Source organism: Sminthopsis crassicaudata, chromosome 1 (genome assembly GCF_048593235.1).
Source record: "Sminthopsis crassicaudata isolate SCR6 chromosome 1, ASM4859323v1, whole genome shotgun sequence".
NCBI classification, from domain to species: Eukaryota; Metazoa; Chordata; class Mammalia; order Dasyuromorphia; family Dasyuridae; genus Sminthopsis; species Sminthopsis crassicaudata.
The window spans coordinates 488,004,845-488,021,668 of NC_133617.1; the positions used below are offsets into that span (position 1 = coordinate 488,004,845).

A 16,824-nucleotide genomic window follows, 5' to 3' on the forward strand; every position below is an offset into this window, starting at 1 on the left:
TGAACTAAATTATCTCTGATGAAATAGAGGTTCAATTCTATCTCTAGCACTAAAATGAAATCACCTTAAATTTCTGTTTTTTAAAAATGGGTTATTGATATCTTTTGTCTTTACATTATGGTCTTTTCACACACCCCCTCCAGATTGAGCCCTCCCTAATGACAAAGAAACACAAGCAAAACATCTGATGTAATAACTGCATTTGACAATGTATAAATATTTTGTACCTAGTAGTCCTCTGATTCTCAGCTGTGATCAGGAGGTATGTTTCATAATCTGTCCCCCCCACCCCAGAATCTTCATTGTTTTTTTTTTTTTTTTTGTTTTGTTTTGTTTTGTTTTGTTTTGTTTTGTTTTGTTTTTAGTTACTCAAAAATTCACTTTTCTTCTGGTGATCATTGTATTAACATTATTCTCTTGATTCTGCTTTTGTTCATATAAATCTTCCCATGTTTTACTAAATTCCTTTCTTGTGATTTTTTTATTGCACATTAATACTCCATTCCATTCATGTGCAAAAGTTTTTTCAGCTGTTCCCCAGATGATGGGCACCAACTTTGTTTCCAATTCTTCACTACCATAAACACTGTGTGTCTATAAATGTTTTAATACATATTTAACCTTTGGAATTAGTATATATACAGAAGTAGGACTGTTGGGTCCAAGGTTATGAATGATGTAGTCTCTTTTTTCTTTCCTAACTTCAAATTAACATCTAGAATGATTGGACCACTTCACAGCTATATTAGTATCAGTGTGCTTCTCATCTCAATAGACTCTCCCACTTTGCAAGCATTTATTATGTATCTTCATAGAAGATGTATCTTCTATGTAACAGGCAACATATTAAGCCCTAGAGATACAAAAACAATCCATATCTTCAAAGAACTTCTTTGAATAAGAAAGACAACACAAAAAAGGAAGTTTAAAAGCCAGGGTTGGGGAAGAGGAGAAAGTAGCAAATTGGGGCAGATAAGACAGGTCGGTTGGAGAAGTTCCACAGATGTGCAACCAAGTAAGAAATAAGGAGATAGCTGAACTGGGCTATCTCCCTAACTGTAGATTTGAAGTTCATGTCTCCTCCCCAGTCTGAACAAAGTGAGGAAAGATTATCCCAATAATAAAATTTCCTGGGACATTATAAAGAAGTCCCTCAGTTACCTTGGCCAGTTGACATAGGGTAAGGAAAAAGTGGCTGAAAGTTGATGCAATTCTTATTTTTCTTGCTCTTAGTAATTTAGGGCATGTTTTATGTGGTGATTTATAGTTTGCCATTAGAGTTGAGATGAGAGCATACTCTTCTAAACTTGTGCCTCCTTTAAGAAGCAACGTTGATGAACTGAAGCCCAGAAATATAATTGGCCCCGTTCCATTTGTGCTTGGTTCTAGAACTTAGCATCATGGGGCGTAGCTCTTAGAATGAAGAATCTGACCCTATGAAAGTTAAGAGCTGTCCAATCTTACCTACCACACTATCCACATGTTAAGGGACAGGTCGATTCTCTAAGAGCCTCCACAGTTGTGAATCATAACATCTGAAGGAGTTGCAGGGCAGCCTTTGCTGACACAGGTGTTACAGACTGGGAATGAGATAAACTAGAGGCAGAGGGAAGAGGAGAGAGGTTAGACAATGCAACAGCCTCTCAGAGAGGTTAGAGAACAGCAACTGCCTCTCAGTCTCCTTGTATCATCCTCTTACAAAAGGAGATCCATTCTAGGATCTAGCCACTGCCAGGTGGCTCCCCTCCCGTATGTTCCAATACTCACACATCATCTTTTTTTTTTTTTTTTTTTTTTTTCTTTGATGCTTATTGAGAACTATATGCTGATCCTTCACAAAAAGAGATTTCATGTCAGCAACATCCATACACTCATCTCTAGAACCATTGTGGCAAATAAAGTGAAGGGATTTGTTCCATATAATGTTGTGACCAGCCTTTATTTTTCAGTGAGTCATGGGGTAGGAATGAGGAAGGTATAGAGTTTGCGACAGCCCTGATTTCAAACAATTTCCCTGCAGTTCCCTCCATCACACATACTCGAAATATTGTAAGCAAGCCACTTACCTCTCTGAACCTCACAGTCCTTATCTGTTAAATGAAAAAGGTAGTGTATTTATCTCCAAGGGTTTTTTGAGGCTTAAATGTGATAACACTTTTGTAAAAAATGTTATAGTAATGTCACTTGTGATTGTTGCATATTGCTCAGCAAATATAAAATATCTATCTTCAGCAATCTCTACAATATTGACCATCTTTTGTTTTATGTGTGATAATTTCCAGTACCTCAGAGCATACTTTTAAAATGCCTTCAAGTATATTTTGGGACTGCAGTTTAACAATTCAAATTTAAGTAAATTGTTCTGGGGTCAAAGTGGGAAAAGTGAAAGGTAAGAAATGTAAATTAGCAAGCAGTCAGGATTTTAAGCTAATAATAGTGTCAAATGTAGCAGGGCAGCTTCTTAGGTATAGAAATTCTTAAAGAGAAAATTCTAGCACAGAGAACCCCTCTACCTCTCCCCATTCCCAATGAAATTTCATTAGGTAAAGCTAGGCGATTTTTTTCCCCCCCAAGTACCACATGTGCTTTTAGAAAAAGTAATTGCAACAATTAACATTTTAACTTCTGCTGCTTTAACAGTTCTCTCTCATTTGAAATATAATGGAGCAAAGACTTGCACACTTCCAGTAGAGAGCAAATAGAAGAAAGATCACAACTCCCCTTAAATTGCAGAAATATAATATGCTGGTTTAGTGAGCTCTAGATTTGTGGGATTTATTGCTCTTGCTTTTTTTGCTACCACTGACTTGTAACCTAAATTGAAATATGAATATGATTAAATCTATTCAATGATGGAGATTTCAGAGGGCACATCAATATACTGTGTTTCCTCCTGCCACTAACACTTTTCTACAACTTAACCGGATTGGGAAGGCTATCTTCTGTTCCCTTCCCAAAAAAGTAGAGTGAGAGGAAGTTGAAAATATATATGAAGTGAAATTAACACTAACCTGCACTTTATCTTTTGACTGATTTCCTTCAACTAAAATATCAAGCTCTTACACTAAACTAAATCCCAGGATTTAGTCACGGAGGGGTTTTTTTTCCTTTATTTTTGAACCATATACTAGAAGTCAGGCAAAGTGAATATTAGCATTGGTACAGGAAACTATTCTGTATAAATGAGATCAAACTAAGAGAAATTGCCCCCCTAAACTACTCCTGTCCTCCACAAAAATGGAACCAAAGGTGTTCAATAACATGTTTCCCTATAGATGCTGACACCATTTGCAATTTTTTTTTTTTTTTTTTAGGAAAAATCAGGTCTAGATCAATATCTTATTTTTTTTTTAAATATTGCTCCCCATCCTTTTTTGAAAGGCAAAATAATATAGTAAATAGTCTGGACTAGATATTAGAAAGACTAGGGATTAAATCCTCTATCTTACACTTACTGTGTGATCACAAAGAAGTCACTTAACCTCCTTCAGTCTCAGTTTTTTTTTCCCCCCATATATAAAATAAGACTAGTTAGACAGGTAGAGCCTACCTCACAAGGTTATGATGAGACTCAAATATGATAATATAGACAAAGTTCTTTACATAACTTAAACTCACATTCTCAAATTAATCCATGATTTTTTTTTTTTTAATTTCAGTATTTCTTCCAATAATACAGATCCTAACCTAGTCATGCCTACCTGGGTGACTCTTGTCTTTGTCCTTCCATAAACTTATTATAGAATAGATCACCAAATATACTTGCAACTTTGCTTGGTGTCTCCTGAGAAGACCATCCATCTATTGACTGTCTTTTACTCTCATGATATGACTAATCTTCTTTTTTGGTCACACAATTCTTGATTTAGATTTAGATTAGATTACTGATTTTTGCCCTGTTCATACTTGGACTTCTTCATTTGTCCCCTCTGAGAAATACTCAATCATAGTGCCATAGAGATGGCAGCATGTTTATCAATCACAGGCAAAGAACACTAGAAGAATAGTATTGTAACAATGATGAGCCTTTGTTTTAAGGAGAAATTTGAGATCTGTAAAAGACTTTGTAATTTTCCTAAAGTGACCCAGCCTTCTTTCTCTTTATCCTAGGCCCAGAATATAATAAAATCCTGAATGGTGTATCAGTGTCTAGAGAGGTACAGTAGGAATTCAGAGGAGAAGGGAATTCAGAGAATGTGAGAATAGTTGTGGAAGATTTTCACTAGTTGAGACTGAGTTTAAATAAGGTCTTTTTTTTTTTTTTTTAATTTAGTATAAAAAAATTTAATATACATTGCTTCATAAATCATGTTGGGAGAGAAAAATCAGAGCAAAAGGGAAAAACCATGTGAAAGGGAAAACAAAAACAAACCCCCCCCAAAAAAAAAAAAAAACAACCCAGAAAAATGAAGTGAATATGGCATGTGTTGATTTACCTTCAGTCTCCTTAGTTCATTTTCTGGCCAAAGTCTTTTGGGATTTCTTTGAACAGTAGGGTCTTTATTATAACAACTGTTATTTTTGTCATAACTTAAAGTTTGCAGAATACTTTCCTACAATAGCTCTCTAAAGCAGTAGATAGTATTCCCACTTTCCAGATGGGGAAATTGAAACTCACAGTCTTCATATGACTTGTCCTTTGTCACAAAGCTACAAGTGCCCCTGAACTACAGTCTTCTAAATCCAAAATCCAAAATTCTTTCTACTGGACTGGGAACCTTGAAAAATGGGGGGGAGGGGGGAATGTGTGTGTGTGTGTGTGTGTGTGTGTGTGTGTGTGTGTGTGTGTGTGTGTGTGTGTGTGTGTGTGTGAAGAAACCATGAGCAAAAACCCAGAATTGGAAAAAGACGTGGCATATAAGACATTCCTGAACTTTCACCTTTTAAAAAATTGAGCTTTTGGGCAATTATTAGTAAAGTCTATTTAATAAATAGTCTACTTACATTGTTTCCTAGGTTTATTAAAATTATTTGCTTTTTCATTTTTTGGCCTCTAGTTAGATTACTTGGTATTTGTGGTCAATAGACCTTAATAAAACTACTGAAGAAATGTATAACAGAGATCTAGAGATTCTAAGTAAAACTCCTATTCATGATGGTTTTTTAAAAATATTTGAAAGTTAAATTGAATAGTAATGATTATCATTGAGAAATAAGAAGAAGAAATAACAATTTCTAATGCTTTGATATTTACAATGGATTTTCCTCACAAAAGCCTATGAGATGGGTACTAAAAGTGGTGTTATGCCCATTCATAGGAAAGCTGAGGTTTAGAAAAAAGCTCCTTGAGAAAGGGGCCCTGGATTCTCTAAACTTCCATCTTACCTGGGGCCTGGCCTTATGCACTTTGACTTCTGACCTCATCACTTAATTGTTACCATTCTCTCCAGAGTTACCAATGGTTTCTTAATTGCCAGATTTGACACCATTTTCTCTGTCTTGAATCCTTTTTGACCTATCTGTGTCATTTGTTACCATTAATACTTTCTCTGAGTTTTTGTGAAACCTCTCTTTTGCTTCTCTTTCTACTGCCTTCCTCCTTTGCTGAATCATCCTGAACGTCTCACCCCTGATTATGTCTATGCCTTAGTGTTCTCCTGTGTATGAGGCTCTTTCTCCCTCTGCTCTTTTCACTTGGTTTTACCAGCTCTCTGAGCTTCAGTTTTCATTTCTGCAGGTGGCTTGAACTCTTTTCTTTCCCTACTGCCACTGCAGACTAGATGTCCTGTTGACATCTCAAAGTCATGTTCAAAACTGAACTCATTTTCCCCTCAAACTCAGGCTCCTTCCTTTTGTTCTTCCAGGCACCTAGGTTCACAACCTTGGTCTTATCAGTCATTGCTTGCTGTCTTCACCAACTGTCCCAGAGCTATGAGTTACCAAATCTTGTTTTATTTTCCACAATGCCGTTCGTATCTGTTCTTTCTCTATGGCTACCACTCCAGTTCAGCAACGAAATCTCTTGCTTGGACTATTGCAATAGCTTTCTAATTATATTTTCAGCTTTATAGCTTTCCCTTCTCTGTGCCATTTGCCACATAGCTGCCAGACTGGTTTTCCTAAAGCAAAAGTATGTCTATCTTTTCTTCCTCTCTGTCTCTCTCCTTCACAGTTTGGCCCTTGCCTTCTTTTCTAACCTTCTAACTCATATTATTCTTCTTTCATATTCTTCTATCTACCTGGCTGCTATGGCTTCCTTCCACCTGTACTCCCCCTTCCATTGCTGTGCCTTTGCATAGACATTTCCCATGTCTGGAAAATACCCTCATCACCCTCCCCCCCCAAAAAAAAAAAAAAAATTCCAACCAAAGCAAAAAAAATTGCTTATGTAATATCTTCTACTCAAAGCTTTTCCTGATCACTACCAAGCCTGTGCCCTCCATTTACATCTTCAAAATTTAGCTTTTCCATATTTATATGGCATAGGAACTTCCCCTTTCATTTCATTGGTAGAGGGAAGTCCTGAGTAAAGACTTTTTTATCCAGCTCAAATCAGCATTTTCTTTGCAACTAAGAATTTTTAATAGCTGCCCAGAATACTGAGAAAGACACTGGGCAAGTGACTTGCCCAAGGTCACACAACAAGTATCCATCAGAGATGGGTCTTAAAGCCCTGTCTTATTATCTTTAAGGCCAGTCCTGTGTTCCCATGCCAATGTCATAAACTCAGGTAGAAAGAGGACCTCACTGGTCCATAAGTATCCCTGTGGGCTGCATAGTGACTTGGAAAAACCATGTATTAACATTATCTATATTTTATTGTATTGTAAATTATTTTGTTAAATATTTCCCAATTATATTTTAATCTGATTCAAGCTGAAATTTAGAGACCCATGGGCCATGTGTTTAACATCTGTACTGTTCCATCGCACACACACACACACATATATATATATATATATATATATACATATACATACACATATACATACACATGATATATATGTTCTCTTACTTTGTAGAATGTTAGCTCTGAGGGCTGGAATCCCTTTGTTTGGTTTTATATACTTAGCTACTAGCACAGGATATGACCCATACTAGGCTTGTTGGTTGGTTTGAAAATATTGATGGTGTTGATACAACAAATTGATTTTTCTTGATAGCTAAAGGACTTTATCTTCACCAGTCATAGTTTTTATCATTTGACATTTTAAAGCCTGAAGTTCCAAATATTACATTTCTTTGTATTTTAAGCTTGGGATTTCTCTTTGATAATGGTTTTTTAATTTTATCAATATATACTTAACCCTGAGCTTTCAGTACTTCTGGGTGATTTTCACATTATTTCCTACATTGTGATTTTCAAGTTTTTTAGGTCTTCATTATTTTCCTGATAACTTAGGAATCATAGGGCCTATCTCTGCTTGACCTGTCTTTACAGTCAGTCACTTAGACTTAATTGTCTGTGCTCTCATTTATCCTATTGAGTTTCATCTTTGAGAGCACTTAATGTCTACTTTAGTTTCATTTCTGATTTTGATTTTTATGGCTTTGTATTTTTTATTTACTATTTGAACCATTCTGTGGTTTCTTTTTGTTTCATTGTTTTTGTGGTTCTGTATAATTCATCTGCTTTCTTTTTCATTTGGAGTTTGGGAGCTTGCCCTTCTTTACTGGATAATTTTTCTTTTTTCATTCCATTTTGTCTTTTTCTAGATTATCTATTCACTTTCCCCCTAGTTTATCTGCTGCAAGTTTCTTTTACAACCTTCTATCCCCTTGATTTAGATTAGTTAGTGCATGACTGACTTCTGCGCTTTGTTTCCTCCATTGCATCACTGTCCAGGCCCCTGAGGCTTACCAACTTTATGGCCTGCTTGGTTTATGGAGTCAGTCCCTATAGTCCTATGTACAGACTCCATGGGGAAAGAACCACAACTGGGTCAGTACCTCCCTGTTCTACACTGAAGAAATTCTATACCATTAAACTAGCTCTACCCTTCAGGATCTTTCCTCCATTTCATAAATATTCAGCCTTTCTTTTGTTGGACTGGATGATTTCAGTCCTCCCTTCCTGTTATTATGAGAGATGTGGTATGGTTCAGATCTGATTACTGCCAAGGATAGAAGTTTTGAAAAGCTTGAAATGTAAGCCTATTGAATTGTTCAATGCAGGTAGTTAAGATGAATGAGAAAAATGCTGCAGTTCATAGTAGTGGGAATTGGGAATGTTGATAGAGGTGATATTTTCTGAAATTTGAAAGAGACATCATGTTTTTCAGGTCCAAAAGAATAGCATCACTAATATGGACAATATAATTAATACACTGATATATCAAGCCTATCATTTATTAGTTGTAAATTACTTAGTTTCCCTGGGCCACATTTTCCTCAACTGTAAGGCTCTTTCTACCTTTAATATTCCACAAAAAAGGCTAAGTTGTCAATCATTCTCTCTGGCTAAGAGTATAAGATATCTGGATTATAAGAAATAGTTGAAAACTTATGATGAGACACAGAGAATTCTTTAGGTCAGAGCTGTAACCATCACTGTAAGCTTTCTGAACTTGTTATAAAATAGCATTACATTTTGAAGTCAGATGCTGAGCATGCTTACTTACATTTAGATATTATTCCCAATAGTATTTTAAACTGAATTTATGTTCTGAATCTTTACAGAATTCTTTTCATCTTAAGTAGACAGCCACAGTTCACATTTAAAAATAAGTTACACTTAAATGAATGCAAACCTAAACCTGTTTAAGGGTTTCCAATTTTCTATTTCCTTCCATTCTGCCTCCTATAGGTTAAGACTTATTAATGAGATGCTGGTACTTTGAGCTTCTGAGCACTTATAATAAAAATAATAAAATATATTTAATGATTGCTAATAATGCTGCTTTACTCATGTTCTATTTCTGTGTTTATTATTCTTCAAGCAAATTTTCTTCTTTAAAAAAAGAGAGAGCTAAGTGTTTAAAAGGCCAGCATTTCCTTTCCCTTTTAAATGAAGATACATCTGTAATATTAGTATAGTCTGAGCAGACTGCTTACCTTTTAATAGTATTCTGATTGGATGGGTTTTCTCTTTCCATAACTGAACAGCCAATTATTTGACAGAGTGCTTAATAGATTTCTTTCATCATAATGAAGCCTCATCTCTGGAAAGTAAAATCCATTGCTAGGTCTGATGTCTGCAGTGGAGTCCTTAGAGAGTGCTATTGGTTAAAATGACCAGTGTGCTCTGAGACTAATTGCACAGAGCTATGCTATAGACAAGTTTTATTGCTGCAGTTTCTTGAATTATGTTGAATAGCAGCCGCATCAGCAGATTTCAGTTTCCACTCAAATGCTCTAGCACCACTGTCATTCTTGCTGGCAGCTTTTCTCTATTGATCTTTTTTATAAAGAGAAAGCTTTTTTTTTTTTTTTTTTGCATTGTCTGGATATAGAAATGCTATTTCCCATTGAACAAAGAGTAGTGCATTGGAAGAAATTTCTGGAAGAAGCAAGTGAGGTACAGTAGTCAGGGGTCATCATAAAAATGGTGAATTTTTCTTGTTTCTGATTTTCTTCTTACTGTGTACCTTTAGAGGAAAATGTTTTTCTTTCATTATTTCTCTTTGAATAATAAATAAAAATAGATAAGGTGGGGGCAACTAGGTGGTGCAGTGGATAGAGCACCAGCGCTGAAGTTAGGAGGACCTGAGTTCAAATCTAGTCTCAGACACTTAATACTTCTAGCTGTGCCTGACAAATCATTTAACCCCAGTTGCCTCAGTTTAAAAAAAAAAAAAGGAGAGAGAGAGGAGGAAATATTTTGTTGCTGTTGTTAAGGTCTGGCCAGAATCTAAAATAATTGTCTTCTCTACCCACACTCAGAGCATAGGCTTTTGGAGAGGTGTCTATTTTATTTCATATCATGGAAAGTATTTCATTAAATTGTAGCACACAAACTTGGTAGTGATAGTAGTCATGTAGGTTTTTCTCCTTAGTCAAAGAGTTTTGCATAAACTTGGGAGGACAATTCATTTTTGAAATGTTCCAAATAAAAAAAACATCATTTGAATGTGTGGCATTGCCCATATTTAAATAGATTTTTGCCACCCTCATCCCCAATGACAAGAAGCAAATATTAAACCATATTAATTGTTTTAAATTAATCTTGAAGCTAACATTCCCTTTGAAGTATAACTACATAATTTTTGTTTATGGAATGTTTGTTTCGGTGCATTTATTTCCAGCTTTTCTTTACTTGGGGCCTGAGGTCTTTAAACAACAGACATTTTACAATAAGTGAGTAATGCTGTAGAGATTCTTTTCTACTTTAGATACCTGTGGGTCCATTTGGCTAATTATTATATTATTATGTTGTTAGCAAGTAAATGTTGGGGAAGAGTTGACAGTTTCACTTGTACTTAGTCTGCTATCACTTTGTCACAATTCATCACCCAGGCTTATCTGCTTCAAAAACAGGAAATCAGAGGTGGGAGGGAAAAGCTGTATAAATCATGCTTAAAATGTTCCGTATTTTCCATTCTTGCGAGCTGTGTCTTCATTTTGATTTAATATTTAAAGGAAATTGAACCATTTTCATCAACAAACTAACTGCCTTAAAAACTAAGGAGTGGAGTGTTTTTGTTTTTGTTTTTTCCTTTTTGGTGTGTTTTGATTGCAAAGTGTAACATTTATTCACAATAAGTTTTTCTTTTTTTTGAGCAGTTTTACTCTGGGCACCGATCTCCTCACATTCCATATAGGTTATTGCACCTGGTATGGACGCATGCACGACATTTAGCAGGGTACGAGCAACAGGATGCACACGAGTTCCTCATTGCTGCATTAGATGTGCTACACAGACACTGCAAAGGTAAGGACCTGGCTGGCAACTCATTCCATCTCATTAATTGCTTTTGCTAGCATTTCAAAGAAGGGGATTTTCCTGACTGGAAGAAAGGAGAAAGAAAGCTTGGGTGAAATATGTGACTGATAAGGAGTTTGTATGTAAAGGATATTTCCTTCCTTTACTTTTACAAACCATGGAATTGATATTATACTTATACCTTATAACCAAGGGAAATATCTAACTAGCTAGAGAAGGATTTCTCCTTACCAGACAAAAAACAAAAGAGAGAGAAACCTATAAAAGTCTCAGCTAAATGGAATATAAACTCTCTGGACTTGATATTTTGAATTTCCTATTTAAATATGACTGATTTTTCTCTTTTTGAAAATAGTCACACAGCACCTTACTGCTGCTCCCTACTGTACGTACGCATATAAAACTAGATCATTGGTTTCACAATGCCAATTTGCTCTTTCCACTTTGGTCCTAAATTGGTTTGATTCAAAGTTAGATTATCTATACTTTTTAAGTTTTAAATGTTGCTTTTATTCACATGCCAGTGTCATAGTACATAACTCAAAGTAGAGAATCCAAGGTTTCTGCTCTTTTTTAGAGCATCTTTGTCTAGGTGTCATGACTTGATATTCTGGGTTTCTTCCTGACTCAACTCTGGTTCACAATTAGCTTAATATTTTTATGGAGCTTATAGTTTAGACATGATTTATTCAACCATCTTTCTGGGGTTTTGTTCAATAGGGATAAGACTCTTTTTTTAGAGAAATTAATGTACTATGAACTTATTCAACCATTCTTTAGGGCAATTTGGATCTATGCCTAAAAGGCTATAAAATCATGAATATCCTTTGACCTAGCAATACCACTTCTAGGTCTGTTTCCAGATTTAAAAAAAAAAAAAAGACACTATATGTACAAAAAATATTTAGAGCAGCTCTTTTCTGGTGGAAAAGAATTAAAATCGAGAATACAGTGATCCAAGACAGCTTATGAAAAATGCTGTCTATCCCCAGAAAAAGAACTGATGGTATCTGAATACAGATTGAAGTGTAAAACTTAATTTAAAAGAAAAACAAAATACAAACTGTGAAATGCTTTCTTTGTTCCACTAAGAGACTTCCAACCCATCAATCTTTCAGAATAACAGGATCAGTTAATCATCAAGCACTTAGTAAACATATACTACTTAGCAGCTATTGTGCTAGAGGATACGCCTACTAAGACTGAAGCAATTTAAGAAAAACAAAAACAGTTCCCAGAAAGATGAAAGAAATGAGGATCATTTCTTTTTTTCCTGCAAATATAGAAGTTTAGGGTTCTTGGCTCTTCCTCTTGCTTTACTAGATGTGCATCAGAGAAATGTCAAGACTAAAGCTGCCAGCATGGTTTTGGTGTCTGTGATGCCATCAGCTACAAAGGTAGCAGCCAGGATCATGAACTTTGCCAGTAAAAAGCTTTTTAGTTCACTTTCACACCAATGCAAAAATATATTTAGTGTTAATTTAGAAAATTCTGATTTACAGGGTCAAAAGATGGAAATTGCTGGTAGTTCTGATACATAGTGTAATACTGTAAAATCCAGAGAGGATAATTGTGTGAAGGACAGAACTCATTGACGACAGGAGTTACATGAATGCTTGCTACTCAAGGATAGTTATTTCTCTTCTGTGGGAAATTATTAAATGTGGCTGCTATGCATAACTGCAATAAGAATAAAGGCATTCTAGTGACTGTGTCATTTTTCTTATGAAGACAAAGACATGAAGTGCTTAAAATTTCTCCATTCTGCAGTCTAATCAAGTTGAAGAGGCAGGCCGCATAGTGTATGAGGCTTACAATGGTCAAGTCTCAAGCCAAATACCATCCTTTTTATTCATGAATCTCTGTTGCTGGGCAACATTATATTTCTATTGCCCATTAAAGTTAAAGAACCTTAGATCATAATTTAATCTCTTGGTTTTTCATAAAGAATTTCAAAAAATCTCTTGCATAAAACCTGCATAGCTTCATATGATACAAGTTAGAAACCTTCCATTCTCTTCTGCAGCAAGGTGTATATCATTTCTTTGTCTCTCTGGAATAGCAAAAACTACATAGAAGCATAGAGATGGACCAGTTGACCTTTGGGAATATTTTTTTTAAGCTTATGTTTCTCATTGTATAATTATTTCAGAATACTGAACCAAAAACAACCAACAAAGATGCTTAATAAACCATTTTAAAACGTAAGACATAAGTAATTATCCTTTAGGAATAAAGTCTTTATGCCAAGTGCTTCATTCAAGAGTTAACAGCTAAAAGGGAAAAACCTGTATCTAAATTAAAATTGCTGTGAGAACAACAAAGTATGCTGTCCTCCAAATGTGAACATTAGCTCCTAAGTAGAATGTATACAAAAATTAACTCTTTGAAGGAGATGCTACAGATACATGAAACATTTCTGAAAGCATATACAAATATAAGGCATAATTAATGATTACTACTGAGAGGAGAATTCTTAAGAAAGGTATTCCTGTGGAAATGTTGGCTACAAAAGTGCTTTTGTTTGGGGGCAAGTATAATCCAGACAGAGTCCTGTATTTGGAGTCAGAAGATCTGAATTCAGATTCTAGTTCTGCTGCTTAATTTCCGTATAACCTCACACATATATATTTATAGTTGAAAAGGATTTTTGAGGCCATCTAACCTAACTCCTTAGTTTAAAGATATAGGAACTGGTACATAAGTGTCATGACCCAAGTATCATCTGAGGCAGTACCTGCTCATCCTCCCATCTCCTGCCTAGCATACCTATACCCTGTGACACTAGTGAGTTAAAAGAAGGAAGTCACAGAGACCACGTGGTGTAATAGAGATGATTTTGAAGTTAGAAGAAGTGTATTCAAATGCCAGCTCCCTTGCTGGGTATGCTGCTGACTCACTGTGTATAATTTAATCTTTCTGCAAAATTGAAATAATAGGAACAATAGCTGTTGTTCATATAGGACTTTAACATTCACAAAGTGTTTCATATTATCTCATTTAATGATTTTTGAACTGTCTTCTTTGCAAAGTTGTATGTAACTGAAAAATGAATTTAAAGACACAGAAAATATTCATGAAACGATTGGAAATAGGACTTTGCTGAAAGGTGGGGGAGGTGGGATTTGAGGTAGTAAAAAGGAATTGTCAGAACATTAGAAAAGTGAGGAATGTCACACAGAAGAGGAAAGGAAGAAAAAGTATGAATGAACATTTGGACCTAAAAATTAAATTTGTAGTTCTTCCTAAAGGTGGATAAACTAAGGAGTAACAACTGCTTATTCTACAAGAAATGGTAAAATAAAAGCCCAGAATTACACCTAAATAACACAGACAAATAAAAATCTGTCTTAGGTGAAGGATCATCCAGTAAGGATCAGAGAGTGAAGAGAAGAGTGGTGATTGTTAACTGCATACTCAGCAGTATCAAGCCAGCTACTGACCCAGTGGGACAATAGAGAGGCCTATTGTATTCTCAAGATGTATATTCAAAACCTACCAAAATTTTTTGGTGACTACTGCTCTCTTTAGATAGGCCCAAATGGTATTGCCAAAAGGAGCTTTAAAAGTATTGCTAAACACTTGGGCAAGAGCCTCAGTTATGTTTTCTTCACTGCTCATCCATTGATGACCAGAGATGCAGAAGAGAAAATTTGATTTGGGAAGGAAATAACTGCCTAAGAAGATACGGTTCTCATAATAGATTCATGACTTTAAATATAGAGGCAATAAGCTTCTATATTTTATAACCAGAGGTGGAATATAGCTAACTAGTTCCTTGCTATTTTAATCAAGTGATCCTATCTGGAATATTGTGTTTAATTTGAGTCATTCTAATTTAGAAAGGATATTGGTAAGCATTGATAAAGCAAGGGCCACCAAAATGAGCCTTGGGTCCATTTCACATAAGAAGTTATTGAAGGAACTGAGTTTGTTTTGTAATGCCGGAGAAACTGAGGCAAGATAGAGATTAGAGAGTTTTCTTTAATATTTTATTAATTGGAGAGTTTAATTGACTGGACAGGACTCTCGTCTCAAAGTATCCAGTAATGAATGGGGGAACCATGAACACTTTTATAGCTCTTCAGACAAAGGGAAGGAAAAAGCGGGAAAATCAGGATTGGGGGGAAGTTATAAACTTTTACTAAAAACCAGAGTCAGGATGTTTGAATAACAGAAGTCAAGATGTCAGTGAAGTATCCGTGATAGGTCTTATCTTTTGCAATATCTTAGAGGGGCAGTGTCATAAATTCTTGGGGGCAGAAGGAGCTAGGAGTAAGGAAGTCTGATCTGCTCCTCATCTCCCATTGACAAGTTATAACCTTTGAGCAAATGGTCCTCAGTCTTAATGAACCAGGGGGGGTTTATGACTTAGGGGACTGAGGCAGAACAGTTAAGGAAACTGAGATAGAACAATTCATGGAAACTCAGTCAGGACAATGAGGGAAACTAGTGCAGGGAAACTGAGGTAGAACAGCTCAAGGAGATTGTGGCACAACAGTTTATGCTTGAGAAGTTTCTAAAACACATGAAAAGGCCCTCATGTGAAAGAGGGATTCCATTGTTTCAGTCTGACCCCAAGAGGCAAAAATAAGAGCAATAGTGGAAGTTACAAAGAAGCCAATTTTAGGTTTGGTGTCCTGGAAAACTTCCTAAAAACTGGAGCCCTACAAAAAATGCATTGGTTTGCTCTCTGGAGATTATGGTGTCACTCTCATTAGAGATCCTGAATAAGAGATTAGATGACCATTTATAGGTTAGGTATGGTCATCTTGGTTATCCTATCTGGTTGTAAATTACACTTGATGGCTCCCAATATCTCCTTCAACTCCAAAATATAGTAATATATGTCAGGTACTTTATAAACTATAAAGAAATGTATAAATGTCAAACATTCTTTTTATTTTTTACAAACTATGTATTTCAAAATTATTGGATCCTATAGAGGAGCAATATCTTAGAAAAAGACCACACTGAATTTGCCTTAGGGCAAGAGTCTTGCAATTTGGAATTAGAAAAAATCATAAAGATTATAGGCTAATAAAGAATCTATTGAAGAAAATAAGTGAATATTGTGAAGAAAAAACTCAGATCTGAGGGGTAAGAAAAACTACAGATAGTTAAAAGAAAGAAAAGCATATTGCTTTTTTTGGAAATGTTACAAGTGTGTGTGTGTGTGTGTGTGTGTGTGTGTGTGTGTGTGTGTGTGTGTGTGACTGACTCTAGGAGAATAGAGGAAGCAGAAATATATATCTGATTAATCAACTGTAATGAAGATTCAGATATTAAAGATGAGTGAGAATGTAAGCATGATCTGTCAAACCAAGAAGCCAGTTGATTGTTTTTTATCTGATATACAGAAGTACCAACAAATTTGTATAGGGAGTAGAGCTAGGTGAGATCATCAGAAAAGGTTCTCCAAAGGATAAAAATCTTTAACTTTAAAGAAGGCAACAAATATGAACTGAGCTGATAATAAGAGTGCCTAAGAGTCTAGCTCATTAAAACCAACTGATCTAGTAAATTTGGTAGCCTCATGCAAAATAAGGAATGAATTCCAGAAAAAAAATTAACAATGCATTTGCTTTAATGAAATAACTATTCAAATGATGCAAATTTCAGTAAAATAAAATGACAATATCAATATGAGCTGATAAGATCTGTGCTTCAGGCCTAAAGTTAAATGTATTTTAAGTACCGTTTCCTAATTTTTAAAATTCCTAAATTTTTTCTTCCACTTAGTGTTGCAATCAAAATGTGCTGGCACCTTCACCGACCAGCCTGTAATTCTAGGTTTGTGATCACAGAAAACTAGAGAATATAAAATTCACTTTGTCAGTCTGTATGATAATTCCATAGATGATGTAGGAACATTTCTGAGACATATTTGAAATGACAGAAATCTGAGCATAGCCACTACATTTCCCTTGGTGTTCTCAGTTTCCTCATCTATAAAATGAAGGGAGTAAGATTAGATGACCTCTATATTCCCTTTCGGAACT

General features: G+C 35.4%; 1 protein-coding gene across 3 annotated transcripts in view; it reads left to right on the forward strand.

Moving 5' to 3' along the window:
- Window positions 1-16,824, forward strand: part of USP22 (ubiquitin specific peptidase 22) — a 246,243-nt gene that overhangs the window by 197,733 nt on the left and 31,686 nt on the right. For all 3 annotated transcript variants that reach the window (XM_074281287.1, XM_074281288.1, XM_074281289.1), the window contains one exon: window positions 10,663-10,810. In XM_074281287.1, the coding sequence (XP_074137388.1) occupies window positions 10,663-10,810 (148 nt within the window). The remainder of the gene's footprint in view (window positions 1-10,662; window positions 10,811-16,824) is intronic.